The sequence below is a fragment of the Columba livia genome, chromosome 14 (genome assembly GCF_036013475.1).
Source record: "Columba livia isolate bColLiv1 breed racing homer chromosome 14, bColLiv1.pat.W.v2, whole genome shotgun sequence".
NCBI classification, from domain to species: Eukaryota; Metazoa; Chordata; class Aves; order Columbiformes; family Columbidae; genus Columba; species Columba livia.
The window spans coordinates 9,396,173-9,423,964 of record NC_088615.1 but is presented as its reverse complement, the minus strand read 5'-3'; the positions used below and the strand labels follow the sequence as shown (position 1 = coordinate 9,423,964).

General features: G+C 39.1%; 1 protein-coding gene across 2 annotated transcripts in view; it reads left to right on the top strand.

Annotated features, from left to right (window-relative positions):
• Nucleotides 1-4,134: 4,134 nt before the first annotated feature.
• The window catches only part of SMAD5 (SMAD family member 5), a 29,556-nt gene continuing 5,898 nt past the window's right edge, over nucleotides 4,135-27,792 (top strand). Inside the window, exons 1-5 of one of the 2 annotated variants that reach the window (XM_005503458.4) lie at nucleotides 4,135-4,475; nucleotides 21,783-22,384; nucleotides 23,618-23,869; nucleotides 25,058-25,177; nucleotides 25,810-26,031. In XM_005503458.4, coding sequence (XP_005503515.1) covers nucleotides 21,982-22,384; nucleotides 23,618-23,869; nucleotides 25,058-25,177; nucleotides 25,810-26,031 — 997 coding nt within the window. In that variant the 5' untranslated portion in view covers nucleotides 4,135-4,475; nucleotides 21,783-21,981. Of the gene's footprint in view, nucleotides 4,476-12,178; nucleotides 12,356-21,782; nucleotides 22,385-23,617; nucleotides 23,870-25,057; nucleotides 25,178-25,809; nucleotides 26,032-27,792 lie in introns of those variants that run through there. The other variant, XM_065029943.1, reaches the window with a different exon arrangement.

The following is a 27,792-nucleotide window of genomic DNA, read 5'->3' as shown; positions in this document are numbered from 1 at the left end:
TCTAGCAAACAAGCAAACAAATACTCTTCATTTCAATGGAAAATAACGCTTATGTCTCTCCTTGCTTATGTACAGAAGGAGATCAAAGACGGCACAATCTTTTCTTGCAAGGCAGCGTTTCACTACCAGACAATTAATATGATACTATCAGGGAAATGAAAATCTATTCCATGCCTAGGTGTTTCCCCTCACGGACTGGAAAGCTACTCGGTTTATCATTTTCTGTCTTTAGGCAAAAAGGTAACTCTTATTTGCATGTTTGTCAGTTTGTGCTTGAGAGTACAAAATTTACTTAAAAACAAGCTCAGCCAGCTAAATGAAATGCCAATAGTCTCATTATCCTGAGAGAGCAAAGCACTTAAGCCCATGATTAAAATGAAGTTAATTGAATTTAGCGTGTGCTTCAAGTAAAGCATAGCCATAAATACTTTGCTGAATAGACATAAGATTATTCTCATGGTTAAATGTAAGCACTAAGCAGATTTTCCTAAAACCAATGTTTATGGCCTTCTATGAGCAGTTCCAACTATCCCACTAATAAAAACTGGCACCAAAATCAGAGCTTTTCTAAGAAATTTGTTAGACAGAATGGAGATCTAGGTCCTGCTTTTGTAATAAATTGGCAGAGTAGGTTTGAAACATGAATACAAATATCAAAATCTGGGTGTGATGGGTTATGTATAAGAAAGGCAGGAAAGAGCTTATTTCAAGTTGAATTGTATGGCTTTCTCAGAAACACATCCTTGGTAATCTAGAATGCAAACACCTCCTTGTTCTACGAAATCCCAAAATGTCACTATTTTGAGGTTAGTGGAAACTGCAGTGCAACTACCACTGCTCTCTGTTTTTACACCCGAGATCCTCTGTATCAGGTTAGTCTTTGGAACTGAAAATCAGCGGTTGAATTGAAAATTTCAGCTCTGAACCTGCCACTGATATATCTGACTGATTGTGGACATGTGGCATTTTCTAGCTGAACTTCATTTTCTTTGCATTTCTAATGGGAATGAAAATGTGTTTCTCTTTGAAACTGTAATAATTAAATACTTATTAAGTATTTTGCTGTCATTTTGAGCTGGACCAAAGACACTCTGGCCTAAATCTGTCATATATAATAAATGTATTAAAATAACTTGTGAGATACACTGCATTTTACTCCTGGTTTAGGGAAAAAGGAGAACGGAGAGATAGAAAGTTCAGCTGCAGGCCCATTTCAATGCACAAGTTTTGGAAATGACTTTCTCATTAGATGTTCCTCGTTTCAATTGCTGTTTTAAAAGAATTTTTCTTTTTCTATCAGAACACAACTTTTCAAATGCCAGGTGATTGTCCTCCCTGCTACCATTTTACCTCCACAGAAAATGTAAAAAAGCCACTATTTTTTTCCTGTTTGGCATGAAGGGAAGTTTCCCATTCTTGCACAGCTCTGGTGTCACTGGAAGAGACCAGATGCACATTTCAAAACAAAACGTTCATTGTTGAACATAATGATAAAAAAATGTGGATGAAAAGATGTTATATGGTTTGTTCAGTTAGTCTCTGCTTTGGACTATAAGCTCTGCATAGTTGTGCTTTGCCATGCCGAAGCTTCACTAAATTGAAGCTTCTATTTAAATTACCTTTAATGTGGAGTTCTTAATAATAGTTTCTTAATGTAACTAGAACATTTAATGCGTTTTTGAGTTACCTAGTATAAATGCGTTGCTGACTTTCAGAAGCTTTGTTCCTGAACATAGTGAGAGAGCCAGCATGGTACACTGAACAAGAATTATTTCACAGTTTTTGACCAGGAGAGTTTTATTCCTATTAACAGATGCATTTATATGTGTAAGTATGTAGCAATATTTGTAGAATGGGGTAACACAGCAAGTTGGAAAAAAAAAATGCAGAGCAGAGTTTGTGATATTTTAGACAATAAAATATGACCGTAGTGAGACAGGAGCTTCAGGATGGAAAGCGGTTTCTCCTGACAGCATGTGAAGACCATGGGTATGACCCTGCTGGGGATCAGAGGTCTGTCCAGCTCAGCGTCCTGTCCAACAGCCGGCATGGGAGGATGCCCAGGGGAAGAAGGTAAGAACAGGGCAAATGGTAATGCCACAGAATTCCTGCCCAGCAATTTGCAGCCATGGGAGTTCCAGAGCCAGAGGCTGGTGTCTTTATATTTAGTGACCTTTTACAGGTTTTTCTTTTGTGAAATTGCTCTGTCATCCATTTTGATTTTTGAACTTGTGTACATTTTTAGTACCCACAACATTTGGTGGCAGAGATTTGAAGCCTTTATCTCACTTTTTGTGAAGAACTACCTTTGTCTTCTCACAGGCCTGCAGCTAAACTTCTTTTCACCTCCTCCAGAGCTGGTAGACAAAGTTTTCTCTCACCTTCCCTGTTCCACTTGGGCTTTTTGCAGGTGTCTGTAATATCCCTTCTTAGGCATTTATTTTCCAGACAGTAGAGACTATTTAGACATTCCCTGTGTGGGACCCATTTGGTGCTTCAGAACACTCTTTTTGGCCTTGCCTGTACCTCTGCCAGCGGCAGCATTTCTTTCTGAGATGAAGAACCGGCCCTTTGCAGGAAGCCTGGGATGCAGGTGCACCGGGAGCTCACAGCATCGGAGTGATCTTCTTTGCTTTGTCTGCCATTCCTTTGGTAGCAATTTCAGACATTGAACACACTCCTTGGTGATCAAAAATGCACTAAACACCTGCATCGAACTATTATAAAATATTGTTCCCGAGCAGTCTGTTAGAGCACATCATCTCAGATGTGACTTCACTCCCAAGTGTGTAACTTTATATTTACACCAAATTTTATCTGTCTTTTGTTTTCTGTTCAGCACGGTGAACTCCCTCTTCAGTTCTTCATGCTGAGTCCCCATCTTCACTTTCCTAACTCCATTATCCACAGATCATCCTACTGCATTCTCCAGCTCACTCACCAACACATTGAGCAGCACCAGTGTGAACACGCCTGTGAAATTCCACTTTCCTCTGCTCTGAAAAGTAACCAGATATTCCCACTCTTGGCTGCCTTTCTTTAGACCTTCTTAGGAGACCATTACCTCCTTTTCCCTGGCAGATTATTTACCCTGAGAAAGGTGGGAGACATTTCCAAGAGTCTTTTAGAAGTCCAGGTAGAATACACCAAGAAAAACATTATCTTCTTCACACTCTGGATGAATCCTTCAAAGAAATCCAGTACTGATCTGCAAAGTCTGACTTTCAGTTGACAAGCCATGCTCGTCCTTCCCCACCATGTGCCCTACAGGGGGTGTCTGCACCTTCCTTTCGACTTTCGGCTCAAATTTTGTCAGATCATCGGAGCTCTGGCAAGGGAATTCACACTCGCAGTGTGAGGGAGACACAAGGCTTCTCACAAACCAGGGTTTGAGAGGGTAAGGCTGATCATTTAGACACAGCCCTGGTCATCTTCATGAAGACCCATGGCTAATGGCTAGACGTAATCACAATAATATCATTATTTTAGTAAGAAATGCTTTGATTCTGCAAGCATCTGATAGCATGAATTTTATTCTCTGTTTTAAGTGGTTCTTCTAGGGTGTGCAGCTGTCAGACTGTTCATATGAACTGGACTTTGAAACCTCTATGAGCTCAGTTGCCAACAAGACTAATCGGCTTTTATTGTGTTTAACTCAGTAGATTCACAGAGAACGATCAATCTTTCACAGACTTACACTCTCGTTTATACATGTTACTCTCTGGTTTTGACATCTTTGTATATACACAGAGTGTGGTAAAATGCAAATGTAGAAGGCCTGGTATGAAGATCACTCATACTTTATAATTGTATTTTTTACATGAAAAGTACCATCATCTTAATTAAGCTGGCCTATTTTGAGGTGTGTGTGTGCCTGTGTGCATAGACATACCATCTGTATGCCCTAAATGTGTATATATTTATTTTTATGTGTATATTTATTTATACGTATTATGCATGTACAGACACATTTATGTCCATTAAATGCATTCAGATTGTGAGTATTCTTTTTGTGCAGGGAGACCTAATGCAAAGAGTCAATACACTGTGATTGCAGCTGTTCCCATTTCCCAAACTAGATAAATTATTCACCAAAAAGGATCAGCCAGCTCTGGTAAAGCCAGGATTTACACCAGCAAACTGCTTTTGATCTACAGATCGCACGAAAAGACACAGCACAAAAGATGGCTGCGTTGCATCGGACCGAAGAGCGTTATTACAGGATGAAGGAAGGAAACAAAAATAGACTTGACACACAAGTATTGCAGAAAGTTTCTAAAGTGGGAATTTGAATTCTGTGCAGGCAGCTGGGGGGGTGCCGCTGGGTGTTACCCGAGCCGGTCCCCGCGGGCTGGGGACCCTCCGCACGGCTCCTCCCCAGCGTCAGCAGGAGCCAGAGGAACAAAAATCACTTGGAAAGGAGCTAGTGAAAAAATCCAGGGTGAGAAAATGGAGCTGCAGTAATTTTCTGGAAGGTAAAGTTGTGTTCATTTGTTATTGGTTGTTGTGGTTTTGGTTTTTTGTTTTGTTCGGTTTGTTTTGTTTGGTTGTTTGGTTTTTTTTGCGAGCGCCTGCCCGCCACTTAATTTAAGCTTTGAATTATGTTTTGCAGCAGAGGGAAGGAGATTCACAGAGATGGCGTCACTTTAGAAAAGTTTCCAGATTTTACTGAGCTTCTTGTTTGTTTTCTTTTTTTTTTTTTAAGGGAGGGGGGAGGTTGTACTATTTGTAATGCAAGTAGGCGATGTGGCCGAGATCTAAATATACGCCTGTGAAAACAGAGCCCCTGAGATAGCGACATGGATAGCAGAGGCTATTGTTAACTTTTGGGATTCCAATTAAATCCTGAAATGTTAAATATTTATTTAATTACTCGATACAGAGCAGGAATTCTCTCTGACTACACTAATGGAGTCAGACTGATACAATAAGGGAGAGTTTTTTCCCCACTTCCAAATCTAAATAGCTATTGGCGAGCACAGGCTGGAATATGAACATTAAAGGACAAAAAGTCTCAGCTTTGTTTTAGGAGTTATATTTCAGTGGGTAAGCAAACTATATTGCACGTATTTTTCCGTATCTTCAGCTCAATCCAAACATAACATTCCAAAGGATAAAATCTGTTACAAAATAAAACCGACTTCGTGACAGCTGAACTTCTACACAGAGTCTAAAAATTATCTAAAAGCGCCTCGAGAATCTTAAATGTCATTCCCAAGATGTGGTGAATTGTAATTAGGGTTGTGAACTATTTTAGTGACAGTGCCTTACATGGGGCCCAGCTAAGCAGCTGGTGCAAAAAGTTTATGAACTTTTTGTTTTTTCCTTTATTGTGTGAAATATGAAGGTGTTTAGAAAATAATAATAATCCTAATTTATTTCAGATTTGCAAAAATGTAATTAAAATTGAAACTGTGTTGTTTGCCTTTTGATTTTCCTCCATGTATTTCCTTTTAAAATATATGCCAGAGGACACAGCTTAAAGAAGGGAAAACATCTCATAAACAATAAAATAGTAAATGAAAAATAACATTTTTTATTGTGATGATGAGAAAAAGAAACAACCCTATGTTGTTATTTTCTCATCTTACTGGCTTCTCCAAAAAGTTTTAATTTTTATCTTAGAAAAGCAAATAGCTTGCAACACGCTGTTCAAAACCTGCACTATACTATGCCCCAAAGCACTTTAATTTTACAATAGCCATTATTATGATTGTATATGTAGATCTTGATACTGTAGCGGAAATTATTAAACCTAACTATTTGGTCATGAGGGTGGAAAAAAAGTTGTGTCCCTAAGTGTGCCAGAAAATGTAAATATAGGTTATAAAGGCCCAGAGCCCTGTAACTTGGGGACTTGGGCAGGAAAACGCCCAGAAGGAGAAAGTCAGGTCCTGTCAGTTCCTACCTGAGAAAACTCTGCATTACCATCACTAATTGTTTTGGGTTGTGAAATCCTGAGGTGATAAACTGCTGTTAGAAAGTTGGCTTGTGAGTAATTAAGTGTAGGTCTGGCTATTACAACCTGATTTGTTACTCATAGGCTAGGCTCATCTGCTGCCTCTTCTCTCAAGATACAGATAAACTCAAGGTCCTTTCCATTGGTCTAAGCCAAAAGAATCTGCATAATGAAGGGAGAGAGATTTTAGCGATGGGTATTGTTCAGACACATACAATGAGATGAATTACCTTTATCATAATAGGTACAATCATTGTAATAGATCACTCCTGGTTCAAACTGTTCCTTTTTCCTTTCTCTTTATTTATTTCTAGAAGAAATGCTGGAGGATGTGTACCTTTCTTAATTTAAAGTTTAAAATACTGATTTTACTCATAAGCAAAAGTGGCACTTTTTTTTTTTTTTTTTTTTTAATTTCTGTTTCATAGTGTTTCTGTTTATTACATTGAAGCTCCTCCATAGAGTGGGTGTAACCAGGAGAAGAATTTGGCCCATGATGTGAGCTAAATTTTCAGTGCTTCCACTATTTAGAGCTCCGTTGTGCTAAAAATAGTTTTCCTGTGGTTTTTACCATGGAGCCACAAATACAAGTTTTCAGTGCACAGTTATTGTGGATGTTGGTCTCAACTACTGCTACAAGAAATGGAATTCCAGCTCCTGACTGTGTCAGCAGATGATGGAGTGACCTTAGTTCTCACTGTCCCAAAGCCAGGACATGTCCCACCCAAATGCCAGTCACCTCCAAAAGGGACCATGCTCAGAAGGCAGCACGTGGGCCGGGGAGGGAAGAGCACTATGAAAATTTGGTCTGTGCAGGTGAAAACATTGAAGAATACACCCCAGAAGCTCCACATTTGGCTAATGGTGTGGGACCTAAAACAAATGGTAGGGAAGGGAATAAATATTTAAGAAAACAAGACACAATTTTGTTCATGGCCAGCTTTGGGCAGAGTCTACACAAAAGGAAAAAAGCTCATAGCAATAATGTGCTTATACTAAGTAGAAGAAAGTTAAGATTCATTCTCTTTCTGTAGTAACTTTTGTGTCTCACTTCTATGGTCCAACTTCTCTGTTGTCCACAGGATTTGGTCTGGTTCTTACAGACAGCTTTTAGGGTGCAGGGGCTCTCTTTCTTCTGAGTTTAGCAGTGGGTGTCAGACTCCAGAAAGTGTTCTCATAATGTGAGGTCATGTTCTAGAAATAGTTGAAAATCACTGATTCAGAAGCATGGGAGTAATACATGTTTCTGTACTGCTGGTGCAATGGTGAGGGCAAGCTGGAGATGGTCTACAAAAACAGGAACACTGAAGGAATATTAAAAGGAATTGTGTCATTTAAAATTATTTTCTTTATAATTTCTTATGTCACAGCAGTGTATCACTTCTTGTTAATCAGCTAGGGCATTTTTTCCATTCCTCTGGGAAGGTTTGCACCCCTCGTTGCCAGAACAGATCTGATTTAGCAGTACTCTGGCCTGACCAGGCTGTCCACAGGTATCAATGGAAGAGGGTTCATACTCTTATACAGACTTTGCGCCAATTCTCAGGCAAAGGCTTCTCTTATTCATTACTTTTTATGTGTCTTACTCTTCCTGCAGTGACCTTTTGCCCTTCTTATGATTTTGCCTTTTTTATAAGTTTTTCACACATTTATTTATTGAATTGCATGTTCCGTTTTGCACCCTTAGTTGACTCTCAGATCTGTCAAACTGGATACACCATCCCAAATATATTCACACTTTTATTCTGTAGAGTACGAAACGACACTGTTGAGTTGAAGTTACAAAATCTTTACACAACGTTTTTATTTCTGACATCTCCATAGATGTACCAGTACTCATGTACAAGTCTCATCTCATTTATTATTTCAGTCTAGGAAGAAAAGTTTGCAGTTTTAAACTTGCTGGGAAGCATACCTTTGGCTTGTCTTTCCCTCCCCTGGTCTACAATTTCATATTAACATCTTATATCTGTAGCTTCAGGACACAAGACTAATTCTTCTCTCCCTTTCACTGTACTGCCGTGTGAGCTGAGTCATGCAAGGTACCAGAAGTGTGGCTGTAACAATAACAGGGTACGTAATTTATTCTCCTAAAATTTAAAGGCTGTGAGCCAGTGAGCGTAACTTCACAGGAGCCCACACTACCCAGGGCCTTGTAGGTAAACGTTTTTAATATATTTCCTCCAGATGCTAAACAATTTGTTTTTCATTTCCTGACACATGATGTGATGTACACAACGTTTGCATTGCCTTCTTGTTGTTAGGTAGCCACTTCTCATGTACCGTGCTTGCTCTCAGCGTGCTGTTAATTGTGGGGTTATTTCAGAGAACCTGATGGCCAGAGTGAATGCCACCTCCCTTTCCACTTGCTGAACTCTGCTCAAACATAACGCTATGTTTCTGCCTCAAAAATATATGTAAAGGTATGTATAGTATGTTAGCCCCTCCTTAGCCTTTCCCACCCTGAAGCTTTTCAAACAGGGATGGCATGTTCCTCTCTTCACTGCCAAAAAAAAAATTCCTTTCTCAGCATTTCCCCCTTCCCCCATTTCTGCTCAGCTGACAGCTGTGAGTGGGACTGTCTTGAGCTATCCTTTCCATTTTTCCCCAACCCTGTTTTTCAGCTAGGTTGGGTTTAAGTGCCCAAGCCATCTTTGACACTACAGGAATTTTTTAACATAAAGCAGCTTTGCAAAAATAGACATGGTGATTATTCATACATACCTATATATAAAAGTATATATATATATATTTTTATATAACAATATTCTCCCCTCCCAGCTGTTTAAAAAGTTGATAGAGAATTAAGTTGAACAATGCACTCATTTTAGAAGTCACAGGAAGGCCAAAGTTTCATAATAAAGCAACTTTTTTTCAAGACTATTTCCTTATAATTCAAACAATACGTTTGATTTTCAAACTATTCATTTCTAACCAAACAAAAATCTCATCAAAAATACAGGGATCATGTTCAAAACCTGGAGAGAAAAATCAAAATAATGTAATTTAAGATACTTGTTGAACTTCATGGTTGCTTCTGAAGCATGCAAGGCCTGATACAAATGGGTGGTAGTTTTTCTGTTGATTGTTCTGTACTTTGATCAGACTGCAAGGTTATAGCTGCCTCCAACATAAACATTTACAGTCACATAGGTTTACGAGTTTTCTCTCTTCATTGCCACCAGGCTGTGCACTAAGGAATGTGACACAGGTACTTGTACTTTCATTGACTTTACAATGCAGGACTAAATCTATAAACGTCTGCAGTCGCCTCTGCAGAATCTGAACAGACAATTAATAATTAAAATATTCAGGTAAGCAGATGGTTAGCTAGTCATTTTTCCTGGGATCACCACAGCTGCATATCTATATATTGTTAAAATCCAGGTTTGCCAATGCTAAAAGAGGATTGACGGTTCCATGAATTGTGAAATTCATAAATTCATGAAATCATGTGATTTCTGGAAACTCTTGTTCAGGATGCTTTGAGTCTCCTTGTTCTAAACCTTTTACTAAACTTGATACATTATTAGACTGGACCCACTGGAGCGAGGCACTAGAGATTTATGTGATGGAAACCACGTATGAAGTAGACAGTGGTGGAAGTGATGTCAATTTTTTTGTGACCTTAAGGATATACAGACTTGTATAATTAGATACCAAAAGGTTTTCTTACTTTGTCCATAACTCTCTCCCATTGACGAGAAGGAGATAACTTGACTTCAGACATTTGGCTTTTGCCCATTCAACATTAGTCTGTGACAAAATGGGAAAAAACAAAGAGGAAAACAATTTTGCAGCTGGTAGATCATACTAATTACCATACTCCAAAACAGTCTGTGTATTGTGCTTAAGAATCACTGCTTTCTGAGGAGTGGTGTGCTGCAAGCAGACATGCCAAAATTGCCTGCAGTTTTAACCTGAGAACATTTTGGAAAACTTAAGAGTTTTCTTTGTCCTCTCCCACACACTTCCATGAACACCTTCAGCTTTCCTCATGACTGGAACTCTAAAACCCCTGCAGGAGGAAGCTCATCAGGGCTCTGTGCTGTAGCTTCATCCAACAACATCCAACTGTTTTGTAACTTCTCAACCAGAGAACATTTTGTTTCATAGAGACATCATGGCTGGCACATGAACAACACCTAAAATGTCTGCTGCCAATTTGTTGTTTGTTACTTGGTTTATTAATTAAGTTACACAAAAGATCTGGACAAAGACCAACAGGATTTTTTTTTGTCCCATATTTTGGACTGCCTGGCCAAAGCAGAACAATTGCTGGTGCAGAGATACACACGAGTCCCCAAAGGTTCGCTCCATTCTGTGACTAAATCACACCAAAGCTTTGCTGCTTCACCGCTGTTGTGAACTTTAGTAGAGATGCCCCATTGGGCTATTAATTAACTTCTGTATAGATCTGATCAGAGCACACTGGTGCTAAAACCTTTTGTTTACATAAAAAATAATCAAAAACCACATAGTTTTGAACCAGAAGAAAATTTCTTCAAAACCCAAATTGAAATTTAAACTTCAGTTTGGCTCACTGTCTTCTCTGTTTCTACAAACTTTACGTTGCTTTTGTTGTTGTTGTTGGCATTTTACCTTCAATTTACACGAGATGTCACGTGGTTTCTTTTTAGCCTAATTATATATGTATTAGTATATTAGTACATATACATAAATATGTATATATAAAATCACTTTTCATTACATTTGCTCATTTCTAATATTTTTTTTTCCAAAAGGATTCTATTTGATATCAAGATTCAGCTGGCATGTCAGAAGATGCAATTGCAGATTTTTAACTGCTCCAAGACAGTATAGTTACATGTCTTACAACAGAGGCACGAATTTACATACAAACGATTATTTTGCCTTGTATATCTGTTCCTAAACATTTTTTTTTCCAGAGAAAGAAAATTTCTGTTGAAATTTCTGCAGTGGATCAGACTAGGATTCAGTTTAGTTCACTAGTGTGTCTGAAACAGGCTCTGATTAGCCTCTGAGGAAGGCAGCCTTTGGGTTATGAGGTAATCTTCCTGTAGAAGTTTCCTCTTAAAATCACTTTATGGGCTGAAGTGTGAAGTACTTTCCCCTAATTGTGGATGTTCCTGTTACCCATATAAAGCTAAACTCCTCAATGCCATCAGAGTTTGGGCCTCACTGGTGCTTTGTGGTGGGCAGTTGCACCTGCTCATGAATAGATTGAAGAAGAGCGGAGCAGTGTGTGGTTCAGCCCTCTACACGTCGCTCTGAGGTACGGGAAACAAGACTTTGCCAGTCCTTTCCTATGATGAGAGGACTTAGAGCAGACAAGTAATTTTTGCTACTGATTCCAGTGGAAGTAAACACATTCTTCAGATCTAGTGGAAATTTAGGCATTTGGACTTCCAAAAGCCAGTTGTGTATTGACAGCAATTTAAAAAATGAAAACATTCTGACATCAAGTCACAGTGTAGAACCCAATTCTTCTTTCATTTGCCCTCATAAAAATCAATTTACATAGTTAAAAATGACGAGAAACCATTATGCCTGCAGTGTGCGTAATCAAGGTCAGGCACTGTCGTGGCGTGTTGGGGGTGGTTTTGCCCCAGTATCTCTCTGAAACTTTCTTCTGTGCTGTTCAAAGAAATAGCTTTGAGGAAACACCAGTCATTTCCACTTCATGCAATGAGGGCAACCGTGAGAACAGCAGAAATTTGTCCCACTATATACACTATGAAAATCCTCATCCATATAGTCCTTTCTAGAGTCATTCCTAACGCTTCTTTTCCTGAAGCTTTACCGTGTGGTTTTAGTCATGTACTGCCAGATGCAGCCACCCGAAGGACCTCAGCACTGCGGATAAAACCCAGCCTGTTTCATAGAACAACTTCCGAGCACAAGGCCCGATGCCACTGGCCGGCAACACACGACCCCGGGCAGGAGGGGCCGGGTCTCAGCCCAGCGGCTCCATGGCGGCCTCGGGTAGGCCCGGGCTTTCTGAGCCTCCGCCTGACGGGGTCACGGCAGGCCCGCGCTGAGCTTCAGAAACTTTAATATTGCTCCATCTTCGGGTAAATTACTTTTTCCACAAGCAAACCCGAACGCTTCGCCTTTTTTTTTTTTTTTAATTTTATTTTCTTATGCGGTTGCAGGTTCGATACCCCCGGGGCCCTCCCCGCCGAGGCCGCTTCCCCCGCGCATGCGCGGCGCGCAGTCTCCAGCCCGCGCTCTCCCCCCCTCGCGCACATCCGGGTCCCGGCGCTGGCCCCGCCGGCGCCGCCGCGCCGCTGTCCTCACCGCGGGCTCCACATAAAGTTTTGTTGCGAGCGGGCGGCCCAGCCGGAGCCTCCTTCCTCACAGACACCGGGCCCCGTGTCGCTGCGGCGGGGAGGCCGCCTCGCTGCGTGCCGGGTGGGTCGGGGCGGAGAAGGGGAGCGTGGTTGGGGACGGCGGGCGGGTAGGGGCGCTGCGCTTCGGCTTCCCGGCGCGGGGGGAAACGGGCCCTTTGGGAAAGTTGAGGGGCTGAGGCCACCCCGGCTGCGTGGGCCCGGTGCTGACAGACTTTTGGGGCGTCCCGGGCCGGGACTGGCGGGGGGGCGGGCGGGGGAGGAGGAGGAGGAGGCCGGTGAGCGGCGTGTGGAGGAAGGAGCAGGCGGGGAGGGAAAGGGGAGCGCGGGATCGCGCTGCGGGGCTGTGAGAACACGCTTCGTGCTGATAAAAATAAGTCTGTGCACGTAACTGTAGGAGCAAACTGTTGCAATGCTAATGAGAGACTTGGTGGTTTATGCCTTTTTTTTTTTTTTTTTTTTTTTAAATCGAGGAACTCTGCTCCTAACTGGAGCAAGGCCTGACCAAACGAGAGGGGAGAGTTAGCAATTCCACACGTTTCTAACCTGTCGGTAAAGAGGCGATGTCAGGGCACACACACCTTGGCCTTCCTTGTGTGCATCGTGTCCTGACAGCAACCTGATAACAGATGGACCGCTTAAGCAATTTAGAATGGCAGTTTTTGTTTTCTGTGGGTTGTAAACTTAATACAGGTCTTGTGGTTAAAAGCACAAGACTGGAAATCAAGTGATCAGTGCTCTGTTCCGTTTGTGTAGCGTCTGATGTGACTTTAAGTTGATAAAATGAATATTTCTCAGTAAAATGAGATAGGGAAGAACTGTAGTGATTGAATTAATAGGTTCAAAAATAGCTGTTGAGTCTTTTGGTGGAATCTGTAGGGATTTAGAGGCTTTGATGAGTGAATGACTTGGGTTCTCTGCTTTAACAAAACCTCCAAGGAATAACTGTCAAAATTTGCATCAACCTGTAAGTTTTGTCTTGCTATGGGAAATTAGATTGTCATTATGTTGTGTTTTTAGATGAAATCTCTTGCTGGTTTGTATCCCTTTCTTAATTTCAGATAATATACCTGCCATGAGTGGCTTTAAAACACTGAAAACTGAAACAAGTGGTGCTCATTGCAGATCTCATTTACGGAAGTTCTGCGCAGAATATCCTTCTGATATTTTGAGGGATCACAGAATTTTATTGAAGAGAAGGCGGGGAAAGGTGCAAACACACTTCTCAAACACGCTTTTGCAGTCACGTGCCCATGCTCTTCAAAAGCTGTAATACTTCATGAAGTTGGCAGCTGGTGGTAGTGGAAGTTAATAGAAGCAGCAAATAACTTAATTGAAGATGTTCATAATTAGTGTGTTGTAACTTTGGAGAATGCCCTGTCTGTGTAGGGTGCTGTTGGATTTAATGTCTTAATCTCTGCTATTTGATAGTGGTTTACTCTTACCTCTGATATTAAAATTTTGTTCACTTGGCCTTGAAATTGCTGCTAAGTGCTTAATGGTGCTTATTTTTGCAAAACAAAACAAAACTCCAACAAACCATGTGCTTATTGGGCTACCTACCTTTGCCAAGCCTTTATTTTCCTTTAAAACGTGAAGAAAATACATTTAAGAGAGGAATTTTCTTACTTTCTAAACACAGCTTTTCTAGCGGAAGCCCAGGATGGACAGTTGTGATGAGGATGAGAAAGGGGAAAGGAGGAAGAGGGGCTTCCTCTGCATTTCTTTCTCTTGATGACAAAAGATCACAGCAAAAGGGCGTGATGCTGTCTACAGCTGTGCTGGGTGGTTTTTGTGTGAGGTTTGGAGTTTTAACCTCTGATGGAGCCTGAAGGAGCTATAACTGTGGACCCTGTGCTGCTTGGTTATTGTTAGGAAGTCAGGTTTTTAATCACGCACCTTGAGTGGATGATCTCCTGTGTGGAGTTTTCATGGTGATAGAATGTTATCAGAGCTGCAAGAAATTCTGTCTCTCAAGATGGAGTGCTCAAGCTCTGTTAAGTGTAGTTTGTGGTTTTGGGTGCATTCAATGATCTTTGCCAATTATGTTGTGATCTTTAATATTCCAGAGGACACTTTTAATTTCCTCTGTATTTTCTTTTTAGTTAAGAACTCTTTTTGTTGCTGTTGGCTGAATTCTGTACCTGCAGAAATACTGCTGTGGCAGTTCTGTGCATGTCCCTGTATCTGCCTTCCCTGCCAGTTGTTTCTTTTTTATTAAAATGCAAGATTCTTCTAACTTCTAGGATAAATTTGCTAAAATTAGTTTTAATGTATTAATGTTTCCTCTTTAAAGATCTTTAAATGATTTTTAACAGCAATATGTAAGAAGCTCATGCTCAGAATTAGAACATTTGTTCTTATGTGATCTGAGAACACTTTTGGTATTTCATGGCTAAATTTGATAACTCGTTAAAAGCAAGTTGAACAGTTAATTCAAGACTTTTGCAGTTATCATTAGCTGCAGTTCAAGTTCCTGCACTGTTTTCTGGAGGCCTTTTTAGCTGCGTTCCTGTGACCACGTGGAAAAGTTTGGCTGGCACCTCAGCGTGCTTGACCAGTGTGGGTTGGCGAGGTGCGGAACGCTGCCTGCCAAGTCTGTATCCCTGCTGACCTACCACCAAGGTTGAGCCTGCCAGGACTGTCATCCTTGACAGAGGATCTTTGTCAGAATCGCTGCTACTGATCCACCAACTATGAGGTAGTGTCTCTGAATTCTGGGTCAGTGGATGTCACAAACTGACAAATTTAGAATACTTTGCCATTCATTCATTCTGTGGAAGGGGGGAAAAAAAAAGCTTGCTGAATTACTATTATCAGTGTTCCCTCCAAATCCTGTAGCTTTTGTAAACTTGTCAGAGTCTTAATGCAATTCAGTTGGAGTGGAAGTGTATATGCACACATATATACATCTTTGCTTTTCTTTCCCTCCTTTAGAGCTTTAGGAAAGTCTGTCTAGTCCCTGCTTTCAGGTTAAACTTCTTGTTGTCAATTCACATTTTCAGTGGCAGTATTTAGGGTCTTATTCTTTAAAGTCTTGCATACGAGCATCTAAGTTTTGGAAGGCTTTGTCCAGCTTGTTAATTTTTAACATAGAGTTTGTGAAAAAGTATAAGATGTCCTTTTATTTTCCTTTTTTTTTTTTTTTTCTCCAAGTGTACTAAGGTCATTCCTAATCACCCACTTGCCTGTCCATGTCCACTAACCTACCACTGGAGGCATAGGCTTTTGTTGTCATGTTTAGTGAAATTCAGTGATGCTCTTGTATGTAATTTTAATTAAGAAATAGATGCTAAATTGTAGGTATCTGCAGTGCTTAGAGTAGATCTTAAATAACCTTAAAAACATGAGGCATTTTCAGAGCAGACTTTCAGATGTGCTGACTGCTCTTGATGATGGCATTTTTCAGCATAATGCTTCTGTTGGGAAGTGCCAATTAACTGAAATAGAAGTGTGAGAAAATGCACGGTTCTGACAAAACACTTAGGGGAAGAGATTTTGGTTCTAAGAAGGAATTTGTAGTTTTTGAGAACTTCTACAAAAGCTAATTGCTCAGTAATTAGAGTTGTTGCAGAGGCTGGGGCCACTGTAAGCATTGGATTTTTTGTGTTCTAAGTGGATGCCTTAGGAAGTAGATACTTACTTTTTTAGGCTTAGGAAGTGTTTGGTTTTACTCCCCTCCTCTGTATCACAGTTAAATTCAAATTTTGTCATGATGCGAAACAAATTCAAAACTTTGTCCTTTGATTACACTTTTTCTGAGGTATTCTTGGCATCAGCTGGAAGTGAGGGTGCTTTTGAAAAGCAGTGGAGTTCTATTAGTGAACTCTTGTGACATAAATCATTATCACTTGTATTTTTTGTAACAGTGATTTTTGAGAAGACTTTGAGAAAAAAACAAACATTGCTTTCGCAACCGGGGCTCTATGGCTTTGGTGCCAGTTCTTCAATGTAGGATGTGTTACATGCTGCTTGTGCTTGGCCATGTCAGAAGTTTTCAATAAATTTTTTATTTGGAGAGCAGTCACGGTTAGTAAAATTGGTGAGGAGACCAGACAATTATTCTCTGTTCTTGTTTACATGTATTATTAGTTAGAATATATTGCCTTACAAGGCATGTTTGAAGCAAAGAAATCTAGTGTTAGTCTAAAGCATTTATCATAGGTTTGGTGAATTGGATGTGCATTTGGATATGCAAGCCCAGTTCTGATGAAAATACCACAAGTTCCTTTTTGGTATCATTCATAAAATCTCCTTTCATCTTTACTTGCCCTTAAGGGGAAGAGGGGAAAATGATGAGTTAAAGTTGATATTCTTTGAGTAAGATGTTGCACAGAGTAATTGAAAGATTTTTTTGTTGTTGTTGTTAAGTCTGTGGTAATGGTAGGGAACATATAGGCCCTTTGAGTTTATTGCCCAAATTCTTCAACCACTGTGTAACTTTGGGGTTTATTTTGTCCTTGATGTACATGGAGAAACTATGGAACCAGTGTTTCTTTTGTATTTGTCCTCAAGAAAACGCTCTAATGAATGCCATTACATGGGACCCTGTGCTAGGCTACAAAGTCAGATAAAAGCCAAGCACAATCCGACACAATTCCTGTCAGGAAACTTATAAGGAAAGAAGGACCTTAGTAAACCCAGGTGAAATTGATGTGCTAGATTGTAATTTTAGGTAGTTTTAAAGAAGCTGTTGATAACTGAAGGTAGTATGATATGCTGTCTTATACTGTAATTAAGTTTCTGAGCTTTCTATATGAGTGTGTAATGTGTTAATGTGTGTATGGAGTCAAAATACTTGAGCAGTTCTAAGTTGGAGGGGCAATAAAGTCAGACACAAGAGCTGACTGTAAAACACAGTTTTAACTGTGAGTCTGCAGCAGCTCAAATGAACTACCAATTGTGTAGCTACTTATAAGTGGTGGTTTGTTTATGTTATGAAATTGAGTCTCAAAGCAGCTTCTAATCATGAGTAGGGATGGTCCTTGTTTCAGATTGCGTATGATGCTACAGGAAGCTTACTTAATTTGCGAACAAGTAAATTAAGCAGGAAAAGAATAGTGCTTGTACATTTGCAGTATAGGCTTAGTATTGACACTAGGAAATGATGAACATCAGCAGTTGTTACCCATTTTACTCTTATGCTTGTGAAAAGCATCATTCATTGCTGCACTACTCGGGGTGATGGGCTGCTTGGATAATGGTATTTTAAATTTAGATTTTTGCAGGTGGGAAATTAGTTTGGAATCAATGGCAGAACATTTTACTTAAAAAATGCATCTCGTTAAGATAAATACACCACACATAATTTTATATTGATCTGTTCTGCTGTGAGTCCCACTTAGGCCCTTTAAGCCGGAAGAATCTTTGATAGCAAATGAAATTAATCTGCTAAATTTGCCTGTTTAATATAGTAGGGTAAGAAAATCTTGGAAGAGGAACCAGAAGGTCTTTGAGTTGCATAGAATTGGTGATGGTAGGTGGAAGAAAGTGTATTTCTCCCATCATTCACAAATGAAATGTAATTTGTAAATTCTGCTGTTAACCAGCTTTGTTTATATCTAGCTGGCTTGATGAGGTATTAAGAAGGGGTTCAGACAATGGACCTGTTCGCACAACTAGTTTCCTTCCATTTGCTGTAGTCAATAACAAGAACTTTTAATTTATAAATAATGCCTGCCCCAAAGTCTAACTCTGATAGAGAGATTACTTCCTTTCATGTTCATCCATTAAAAACCCCCTCATGCTACCCCATGTGATGCATTACGCTCACTCCTTAAAGAGCATTTGTAACTTTTTTCTAAATGTAATAAAATGTTTTTCAGTTGATGTTCTCTTGTAGCTCAGCTGCAAAGTTACTTAATAAAAGAAGGTAATGCATACTAGACCCTCTGCCTCTTAAGGAAATTTAAGAATGCTTCCCCCCCACCATGAAAGTTGTTACTAGCTGCATCTGGAATTGCAACAATATAATTTGTGCAACACTATTAATGAAAATGTGACTCTTTAAAGCATTTGTTTCTGTGGTCAAATCTTACAGCGATACACAGTTGTACTGCAATCACAGCTCATAATGTGCACTTTTAAAGCCTCAGAAGAATTTGATTGTAAATGTAGATGATCTGGTCAAGTTGTACCTAGGAGATGTCATGGTTAGTTAGAAACCTTTCAGAAATTACATGCTGAGATGACATTGAGTGCAAGTAAATGTTCTAAATGGAGTTGATGCCATTTATTCAGAAATTTTAAAACCCCACAAGAGTTGCAGTTTTTACATGAAAAGGTTTGTTATATAGATAAATGCCTGAACCTACTGCTTTGTTACCTGGATAGCTCCAAAGAAGGGAATGCTTTTAGCCTAAAAATAGTTAATTAATCTTTTTAATACTACCTTGTTGTATTCCAAAAAAACAAAAGGTGTAAACCTTCAGTATTTTTGTCTTCCAGAATTAACTTCTGAAATGCCCATAATGAGAGAAATTCAGTGTTGTTTGTACACCTCAAATCCTATTAGTTTGTTGCAGAGTTTCTTTTTTGCCCAAGCTGGTTTTGAACACGTAAAAATACACTTCAGCATAAGAGTCTTGGAAGCCTTGTGCATGGCCAGAATGAATTTACAGTGAATTATATTGGAGTGTTCAACTTCAGCAATCTTGTTTTTCAGTGATTATGGGACAAGCATGAGTGTGGAATTTTTTTTTTTTTTTCCTTTAAGAAGTTGCAACGGTTTTGATCAAGTCTGGGATACTTGTTCTACATTTTGCTTGATAGGTATTCAGACTAATGTAAAGTTTTCAGAGCTAATTATGTTACTCCAAGCAGATTATTTTTTCTAAAATCATAGTTTATAGGACAGAATCTTCTATCAAAATTCTTCTGACGCTTGCCCTACAAATACTAGTTAGTGGAATGCATCATTTTAGTAGAACTATTCCAGCTTTCTTTGCTTTTAGTTAGCTTGTTTATTCCACAAGCATACTTGCGGGTAAATGATGTTGAAGTCATGTACAACCAGTAAAATTTCATTCCTAGGTGTTGCATGTTAGTGTTGTGCTCAAAATACTAAAAACAAAAACCAAAATACTTGATCATGGAATAGAATCCTAGATCTCTAAGCTTGATTGCATGATATAGGTGGGGCAGATGTAATGGAATAGATCAGGGTGGCAACAGTCGAGACATTTCTTAAAATCTTAGTAGAGCTCAACTTAACTATAGAAATTTCTAGTGTCTTCTGCCTTGATGATGCTTAAGATTCTTTGAAAGCATAGCTGAGAAACAGAAATAGAACTTTTTAATTGTCTTCTTGCTGGTCTGAGATTGTAGGTGGGTTCATTTCCTTTTTTAGGGGTGTGAGCAACTGCTGATAACTTAGAGCTATTGAATGTACCCAAGGCTTGGAAGTTAATTGCAACTATAAACAGCTTTTACTTTTTAGAACAGTAAACTTTTATTCCCAGTAAAAGAATAAATTTAGTCTGAGTTCTTGGCCAAGTTTATCTCCCTTTATGTATTTCCTGTTACTTTGAAGGGTTCTTGTATGTAATAGTTCTAGGGAACTAAATTTATACGTAAGGTGCAGACATGTCTTTATTTCTGAAGAAATAAGGTGATACATAATTGGTGCTGTGGTTGTGTTTTTCTTCTCGTTTGTGTTTTTTTTGTTTGTTTGTTTTCAATAGGACGTACTGAAGCTGTGAGAGACTTCTTTTAATTTCTTTTATTAATTTTGTTTTTATGAGAGCTTAGGAAGAAAGACCTTCAAACAGTTTTTCTGTTTGTTTTGCTATTCCCATTTTTTCCGTACTATTGAAACAAAGCTGAATGATCAAATAAGTACCAATAGGATTAAGCTACTGCATGGAATAAATGGATTTTTATTTTTCCTGTAAAGGGTGTTTATAAGTTTTTAAACTTACATTCTTCATTTTAGCAGAGTGTCCTTCAGTCTGTTCTCTGCTCTCCTCACCTCCCTTCTCCCCAGTAGAAAATCTAGGATGATTACATGTGTGACATTGTAATTGCTTTGTCTAGGGGATGTTTGCTGTATGTTTGGCTGAGGATACCTAATATATGGTTCTGTTACAGGGAAGTACCCGTGTCTGAGGGAGCTTGTAAATGTGCCTAGACACTTAAAAAAGCCTTATCAGATGGTTTTTATTTAATCAAAGATGGGAGGAAAAGAAAGATCCCCTTGATTAAAGGTAGCAGTCTAAGAGAAGCAACACAGAGGCTCTTAAATCTTGCTTTCTCCACACCCCCCCCTTTTTCTCTTATGTGCAGATTTGTTGTCTCGGGGTATGTTAGGTGTTCTAATTCACCACGGTTTGTCAAAAGTTGAGAGACAATGTTGTTTGGCAGTCTCTGTAGCAAGAGAGGAAGCATCTTTTGTTATTGACATCCTTTCTCTTAGCTCTGCTCTTGCTTTTTGCCAGCTGCTCATTGTCTATACTTGCTTATTTAGTATTCACAAGGGATTTTACAAGTTCTTATCAGTTCGTTGCCGCAGCACATCATTTCCTTTTGTCATCGTTACTCCTTAAATTGGTGGGGGAAGGATTTACTTTAGAGCTGGGGAGTGGTAGAAAACACCACCATTCATGAGCACTGTTGGAGCTGCTCAGCTCTGTTCTGCTCCTCTCCCTCTGAGGCAGTTTGTAGTAAAGGTCACATTTCTCCTACTTACTCTGCCATGCCTTCTCTCCTCCTCCCCCTTTTTCTGGGGAAAAGAAAGTTTTTTGTTTTTTTTTTTTTTTCTTTTTTCCAAAGGCTAAAAATATCCAGTGCTTCAAATGTTCTTCTTAAAAGATATAAGGAAGTGCAACATAAAAATAGCCACAGCTGAAAAGGTTGACCACCTTCTTGAGTGGCTGGGGAGGGGTTGGTTTGAGATTTTTATTGGTTATTCTTTTAATTGTTTTTTTGTTTGATTTTCTTTGTGTTATCTACAGTTTCTTTCTCTTTTTTAATACTTTTCAAAAAATATAGGGTGCCTAAGTACAGCTCAAAAACAAATAGATGCTTTAGCAATTTTCCTTTTGGGAAATAAAAATCTGTTTGAGAAACTGGGTACTTCTATGAAGTACTGACTGTGGAACTACAGGTTCCACTGTGCCTGTTCCCTATTTCTTCAAAGCAAGTGGATGTTTTCTGGTGAAGCACTGTGACAGGGATATAATACCAATTTCAAAGAATATTCTCCAAGCCTGTCTTCTGAAGGAAACATGCAGATTTAAGGCGCGTTTTTAACGGAAACTGTGCTGTCCCTTGACTGTACTTTTCCCACTAATCAGTAATGCAAGAACTGGGGACTTGGATCACATTTTACTTTATTTAGCTTTGGGATCAGGTCCTAGTAGTTCTGGGATTCTGTTTAGAAGCAGAATCAGGTGCAATGGCTAAGGTTGAAACAGGTGTTCTTTTAATATCCACCCTTTTGTTTTACCACATTCTTGTTTACTAATTACTTGTTAACTTTTCTTCCAATTTAGTTCTACTAAAAAGATTCGATCATTATTTTTGATGTGAAGACGTCACTGGCATCTATATGTTCATTCGTCTGCCTCCAAGAAATAATACACCTCATCTATGGCAGTAACTGCTTTTGGTATACACTGACATTCATTTGAAAAAACAAATAAACAAAACCAAACCAGACAAAACATAACAAACTTTGAAGACTTGTGTCAAATGACGTCAATGGCCAGTTTGTTCTCCTTTACTAGCCCAGCTGTAAAGCGTCTGTTGGGCTGGAAACAAGGAGATGAAGAGGAAAAATGGGCAGAAAAAGCTGTTGATGCTTTGGTAAAAAAGCTGAAAAAGAAAAAGGGTGCTATGGAAGAACTGGAGAGAGCCTTGAGCAGTCCAGGACAGCCTAGCAAGTGTGTTACTATCCCCCGTTCTTTAGATGGACGACTTCAAGTTTCTCACCGGAAAGGCCTTCCCCATGTAATTTACTGTCGTGTTTGGCGTTGGCCAGATCTACAAAGCCATCATGAGCTGAAGCCATTGGATATTTGTGAATTTCCTTTTGGATCTAAACAGAAGGAAGTCTGCATCAATCCATACCACTATAAGAGGGTGGAAAGCCCAGGTATGTCTATCTAAAAACTGAACAAAATCTCCTCTTGTTCGCTCCCTTATCCTCCTCCAGTACTGTATAACAAGTTGTATGTGGTGTATGGGAGAGTTTGGAAGAGGAATGTTCAATGTGTACTTTTCTAGTGGGGTTTTGCGGAGGTGTGTTGTCCATTCTGTACCAGCTGTTTTTCTTTGTGGTAAATCACACTTTTCCCACAGATTTCTTAAACTTGCTAACCTTAAAGTTGGTAGCAAAGTCCTCATTCATAAGAAAATAGGAAAGTAGTAATCAGAAGACTTTACTTTCTTTGAGAAACTTGTTTAAAAACCTCAGACCTTACGAGGAGGTTGGTAGCCTTCTTTCAGAGGCTTAATATTTAATCAGTGAGTGACATGAATTGAGGAGATTTAAAAAAAAATTCTAGGGTGCAGTGTTTCCCACTTAATTTCCCATTAGCAGGCAGAAGCGCTGAACAGAACTGAGTGATGATCGGTTAGAACAAGGTACGTACCAAATTTGTGTCAGATAACAAGGCTGCTGTTAAGGCATGTTGCCATGGGAGAAGGTAAGGAGGATTGTGGTTATGAGTGGGAGAGATGAATTATGTTGCTCTGGAAAACATAGTGAAAAGTTGCTTCCGTTGTTCTACAAAATGGTTGTAATTCTACTGCAACTGGCTCTAGTGCTCAAGTGCTCTACTGTAGCACTTGAATTCCAGACTCCAACACTCTTGAATTTGAAAGTTAAAACTTCAGCTTAGCAATAGTTACATATTATTGTATAGATTTTATTTTTCCTCAGTGAATGTGACTATATGTAACTATATAGTTTGACTATAGTAAGATAGACTGTATTTCCATTTTTACTGATTTGATAATGTACACATACAGTGGGTTTGGAACATCTAAATCAGTACTTGGATACATACTACGTGGCATTTAAAAACAAACAAAAACCCACAAAAAAATCAAAAACAAAAACCCCACAGGCAAAAATCTACTTCCAATAGCATGAGATATTAAGTGTGGTTTTGCTCTGATTTTTGCAAGAGTAAAGATTGAGTCTTCCCTGAAGCATAATGTAAAAAAATAGAGAGGATGGAGTAAAGGCATGACAGATGAATACTGCCCTTTCCACCTCACCTAGTGTTGAAATTTTCATGATGAGCAGAATAGCACATTATTTGTATCTCTTTTATCTCAGTTTTTAATGGAAGTTTCTCTGTTTTCTGGTTTGTTTTTTCAGTTCTACCTCCAGTGTTAGTGCCTAGACATAGTGAATTCAATCCACAGCACAGTCTACTAGTTCAGTTCAGGAACCTAAGCCACAATGAACCACATATGCCACACAACGCGACATTTCCAGATTCTTTCCAGCAGCCCAACAGCACTCCATTTTCCATTTCACCGAACAGTCCCTATCCGCCTTCTCCAGCCAGCAGCACTTACCCCAGCTCCCCAGCTAGCTCTGGACCATCTAGCCCATTTCAGCTACCTGGTAAGTAAAGCCTAAATGTCAGCTCCATAAAAATAATTGAGATGTCACATGCCATTGTGACATACTACCTCAGGAATTTGTGATAACTTGCAATAAATTGCTTTTCCATTTGCATCTTGAGGGGTTTTCTTCCTAGCTTTGTCACTGGTCAGAGTTAATTGTTATAGTTTAATTTTTCCAAGTGTTTTTTGTCATGGATACCATTGTGGTGAGTTATTTTGCACAGCTTCGATGTAGAATACCTGATACATACTTTGGAAGAATATCTGGCACTGGAAGGAGAGCAGATGTAGGAGACTGAGGAAGAAGTTCATTGGTGTCTTTCTCTGAATAAAGACACATGTGGCCTTTCACTGGAAAAAACAGAGAAAAGTTTTGATAGGAACTTCAACAGATTTGGGTGAAAGTAGGGGAAAAAAAATGAAGGGGCAAAGGAAAGAAGTCTTATTGAGTTTGTCTGGTTGTTGGTGTGGTTTATAAAGCAAAGAAGTTAATAAATAATTTATTTTTCCAGTAGCACAGTGGCCTCATCTTTGTTCTTTCTGGTTGCCCAGTGCTGCAAAAAGAGTGTCCGTTAAGTGGGGTGTCCCTCCTGGATAAGGACTGTGATCACTGGGACAGATGCATTCATGTATGTGGAGGGAATTTCCAAAATAGGGGTTAATAGCGTGTTGGTACACTGACTATTGTGCTGAATGGAAGAATGCAGAGATCCACACTTTTATAATGAACTCAGGGTACAGAAGCAGCAGAAAAATACCTGGTTTAAGCTTTTTTATGCAACAGCAAATACAGTTCTCTCTTCTGCTACTACTTTCTTTTTGAACAAGGAGAAGAGGGTAGGCAAGAAAGCTGATGTTTGTGTGGAAGAAAACTGGGAACTATAGCTGTCTTGCCCAGCTGCAGGACTGCAGCTAAAGAAATGACCAAAAGAAAAAAGTACATCTCTTAGTTTTCCTCAAGTGTCTGATCTTGGTTTTAGGCACATAGGTAGGAATCCAGCTGTTGAAGGAGGTTACTGTAAAGACACTTGGCTGGGTTGTTTTTAGATTACTTTGAAAATGGCTCCAAAAGTTTTAATGTCTCTTGTTCAAGAGTATTTTTGTGTGTTTACAACTGTAGAATGAACAAATAAGTATAGTAAATTGAGGTTTATTCTGGTTTATTCTTATTTTTCCATGTTTGTAGCTGATACTCCACCTCCTGCATATATGCCGCCAGATGACCAAATGGGGCAGGATAATTCTCAGTCTATGGATACAAGCAATACAATGATCCCTCAAATTATGCCAAATATATCTACCAGAGGTAAGTTGTATAGTATGGTATAAGATTAACGTAGTTTGACTTCTTAAACTCATGACTCACTTTGAACAAATAACTTCAAATGGCCTAGTAGAATTTATTGACAAGTGGAAGTGTCCTCCAAGGCAAACTGGGGCTACAACAGGAAGAATTGAGAAATAAAACTTGCTTATTTGCATCTCTTGTTTTTAAAGCCTCAGGTGCACTGTGTGAATTTTTTGTTTTCCAGAATTAGTCTTTTCTGCTACTTTTGCCTGCTGTTAGAATTGCATATGCACAAAGGCTGTGAAAATTGAGTCTCAAAATAGCAATTAAAACAGGTTTTTTAGAGGTGGGCAGAAGAATCATGTTTCACCTGATGTCACAGTCATCTCTATTTTTTTTGTAGATTTTTTTTGTTGTTGTTGTTTAAAATCGGGCTTAAAATAGGAAAGTAATTATAAAATCAGTGGACTAGCTAAAAATGCATGAAAGTAAAAATCATTAAGGTCTTAATCGGGACTGTTCTTGCCCATCATAACTGTTGACTAAGCTGTTAGTTATCTGTTGATAGTTTAGAAGGCCTGCTTTACAGTTCTTAGAGTTAATATTTTAACATTTATGTAAACTGGTATTTCCATTTTGCTTATTTTCAGATGTTCAGCCTGTTGCCTATGAAGAACCCAAACACTGGTGTTCGATTGTGTATTATGAATTAAATAACCGTGTTGGGGAGGCTTTTCATGCATCTTCTACAAGTGTCTTAGTAGATGGGTTTACAGATCCCTCCAATAATAAGAACAGGTTCTGCTTAGGTTTGCTCTCAAATGTTAATCGCAACTCAACAATCGAGAACACTAGACGACATATTGGAAAAGGTAAAGCCTGGTTGTGTTACACACGCTTAAGTTCTTGTTTTTATTTCAGTTCCTCTATACTGCAATGATTATTCTCAGCTAATATATCACAGATTACTGCTGCTATTCTTGTCTACCTCTTCAACATCTGAAGGCAATTGACTTAGACATAGTTTGATCCTAAATATTCTAGGAATTGCATGCGTTTTTCTTTGGCACTAATGTAGGAGATTAAATACTACCTCTTCCTTACCGACCTATTTTGTCACAGGGGCTTGTTTGTTATGGTTAAGGATAGTCTTTATGTAGAATTTTGTGTTTCAGCACCAAGAAACATATTGCAGGACTTCTGATTTTCTATGTTATGGCTGCTGCTTAAATCAAATTCTCCATACCACTTTACAGTATATCAAAGATTTTTTTTTCGTTTTGTTGTTTATGCAAGGTAATACACTGTGGTCTACAGTGTCTTCAAATATCTTGCATGAGTTGGCAGCAGGACTTTGAAGTGCTAATGTAAAACTGCAAGGGCTGATTTGTCTGAGTGAATCCAGGGGGTGTGTATGTGTGTGGGAGGGATTCCTGAAGACAACAGGTTTTGCAAGATCTTCTAGTGCTGTTTGGCTGATAGCACAACTAGGTGCTTGGTTTTCATCTTTGGAATGTGCCTGAATTATCTTAAAATGTAGTACTCTTCCTGAATATCTCCTTTTTTGTAACTAAGTCTGAAAAGAGACCCCTGTTTGCATTGCACATGTCTAGAGGCCTTTTTAACACCTAAAATAATTTGGTACAGTTGGTCTTGAGTTGTTTTTTTTTTAATGAAAGTTACTGTTGCTTGTTATATTTCTTGAACACCTGTCACTTATCAGTCTTTTAATTAGAAACTGCTATAAATATGGCAAAGTTTTGTAGATAATCTGTAGACCACAAGATATTAATATCTGGTGGAAACTTGGCTCTGCAATTCTGTTGTCCAAGAAAATTTATTATTGTTTATTGTGAATAGTTTTCTCAAGTTCTTTTGTTTGGGCTTGCCCCTTTCAGTGGTACTAGCAGAGGAATCTTGTGCATCCACCGAAGGTCAGAAATGTAACCAAGAGCCAACATCATGTTGTAGAATAGTGTTGATTGCAATGAGCTCTAAAATATCTACATCTCTAATACTAATTATTAAACTAAAACGTTGGTTTATGGTAACAGTTCTGAGAACAGTTTGTTTTAGGATAAATGTTGTTTATTTATGGCTTTTTTTTTGGAAAGTCTGAGTTTTTTTCCTTCTTAAAACTACTCAATCCTATTTCCTCATTTTTTTTTTTTTCTGTAGAAGCGTTGCATTGCAAGCATGACTTCCGATTGTGCGTTGGATTATTTTTTAAATGTCTGTTTTCTTCTCAATCTGCTATATTATCCAGTTCCCCTGTTCAGAGGTCTCACAGGTCTTTCCTCAAAACAGGTTAGCGAGCACATTGTGGTCCCTGTCTTTTTAAAGAAATAGGGTTGTGTTGTGAAAATGTATTCTTGCCCTCCCCAGATATTCTAACAGCCACTTATAGTTGATGAAGCCAATGGTTCCTCTGCGTAACCTTCATCCTACCTTAGTCTCAAGTGGATCTAACAATGTTCACAACAGTTGCTGCTGTCTGAAAGATCAGCTGGCATCTGTTGAGGTGCTGCAGCCTCATCTGGCAAACCATGAGATAGTCTGCAGGGGATTCTCAGGGTGTTGCAGGAAGATGTGTCAAACTGAACTGTATCCCAACCATGGGTGGGTGGGGGAAA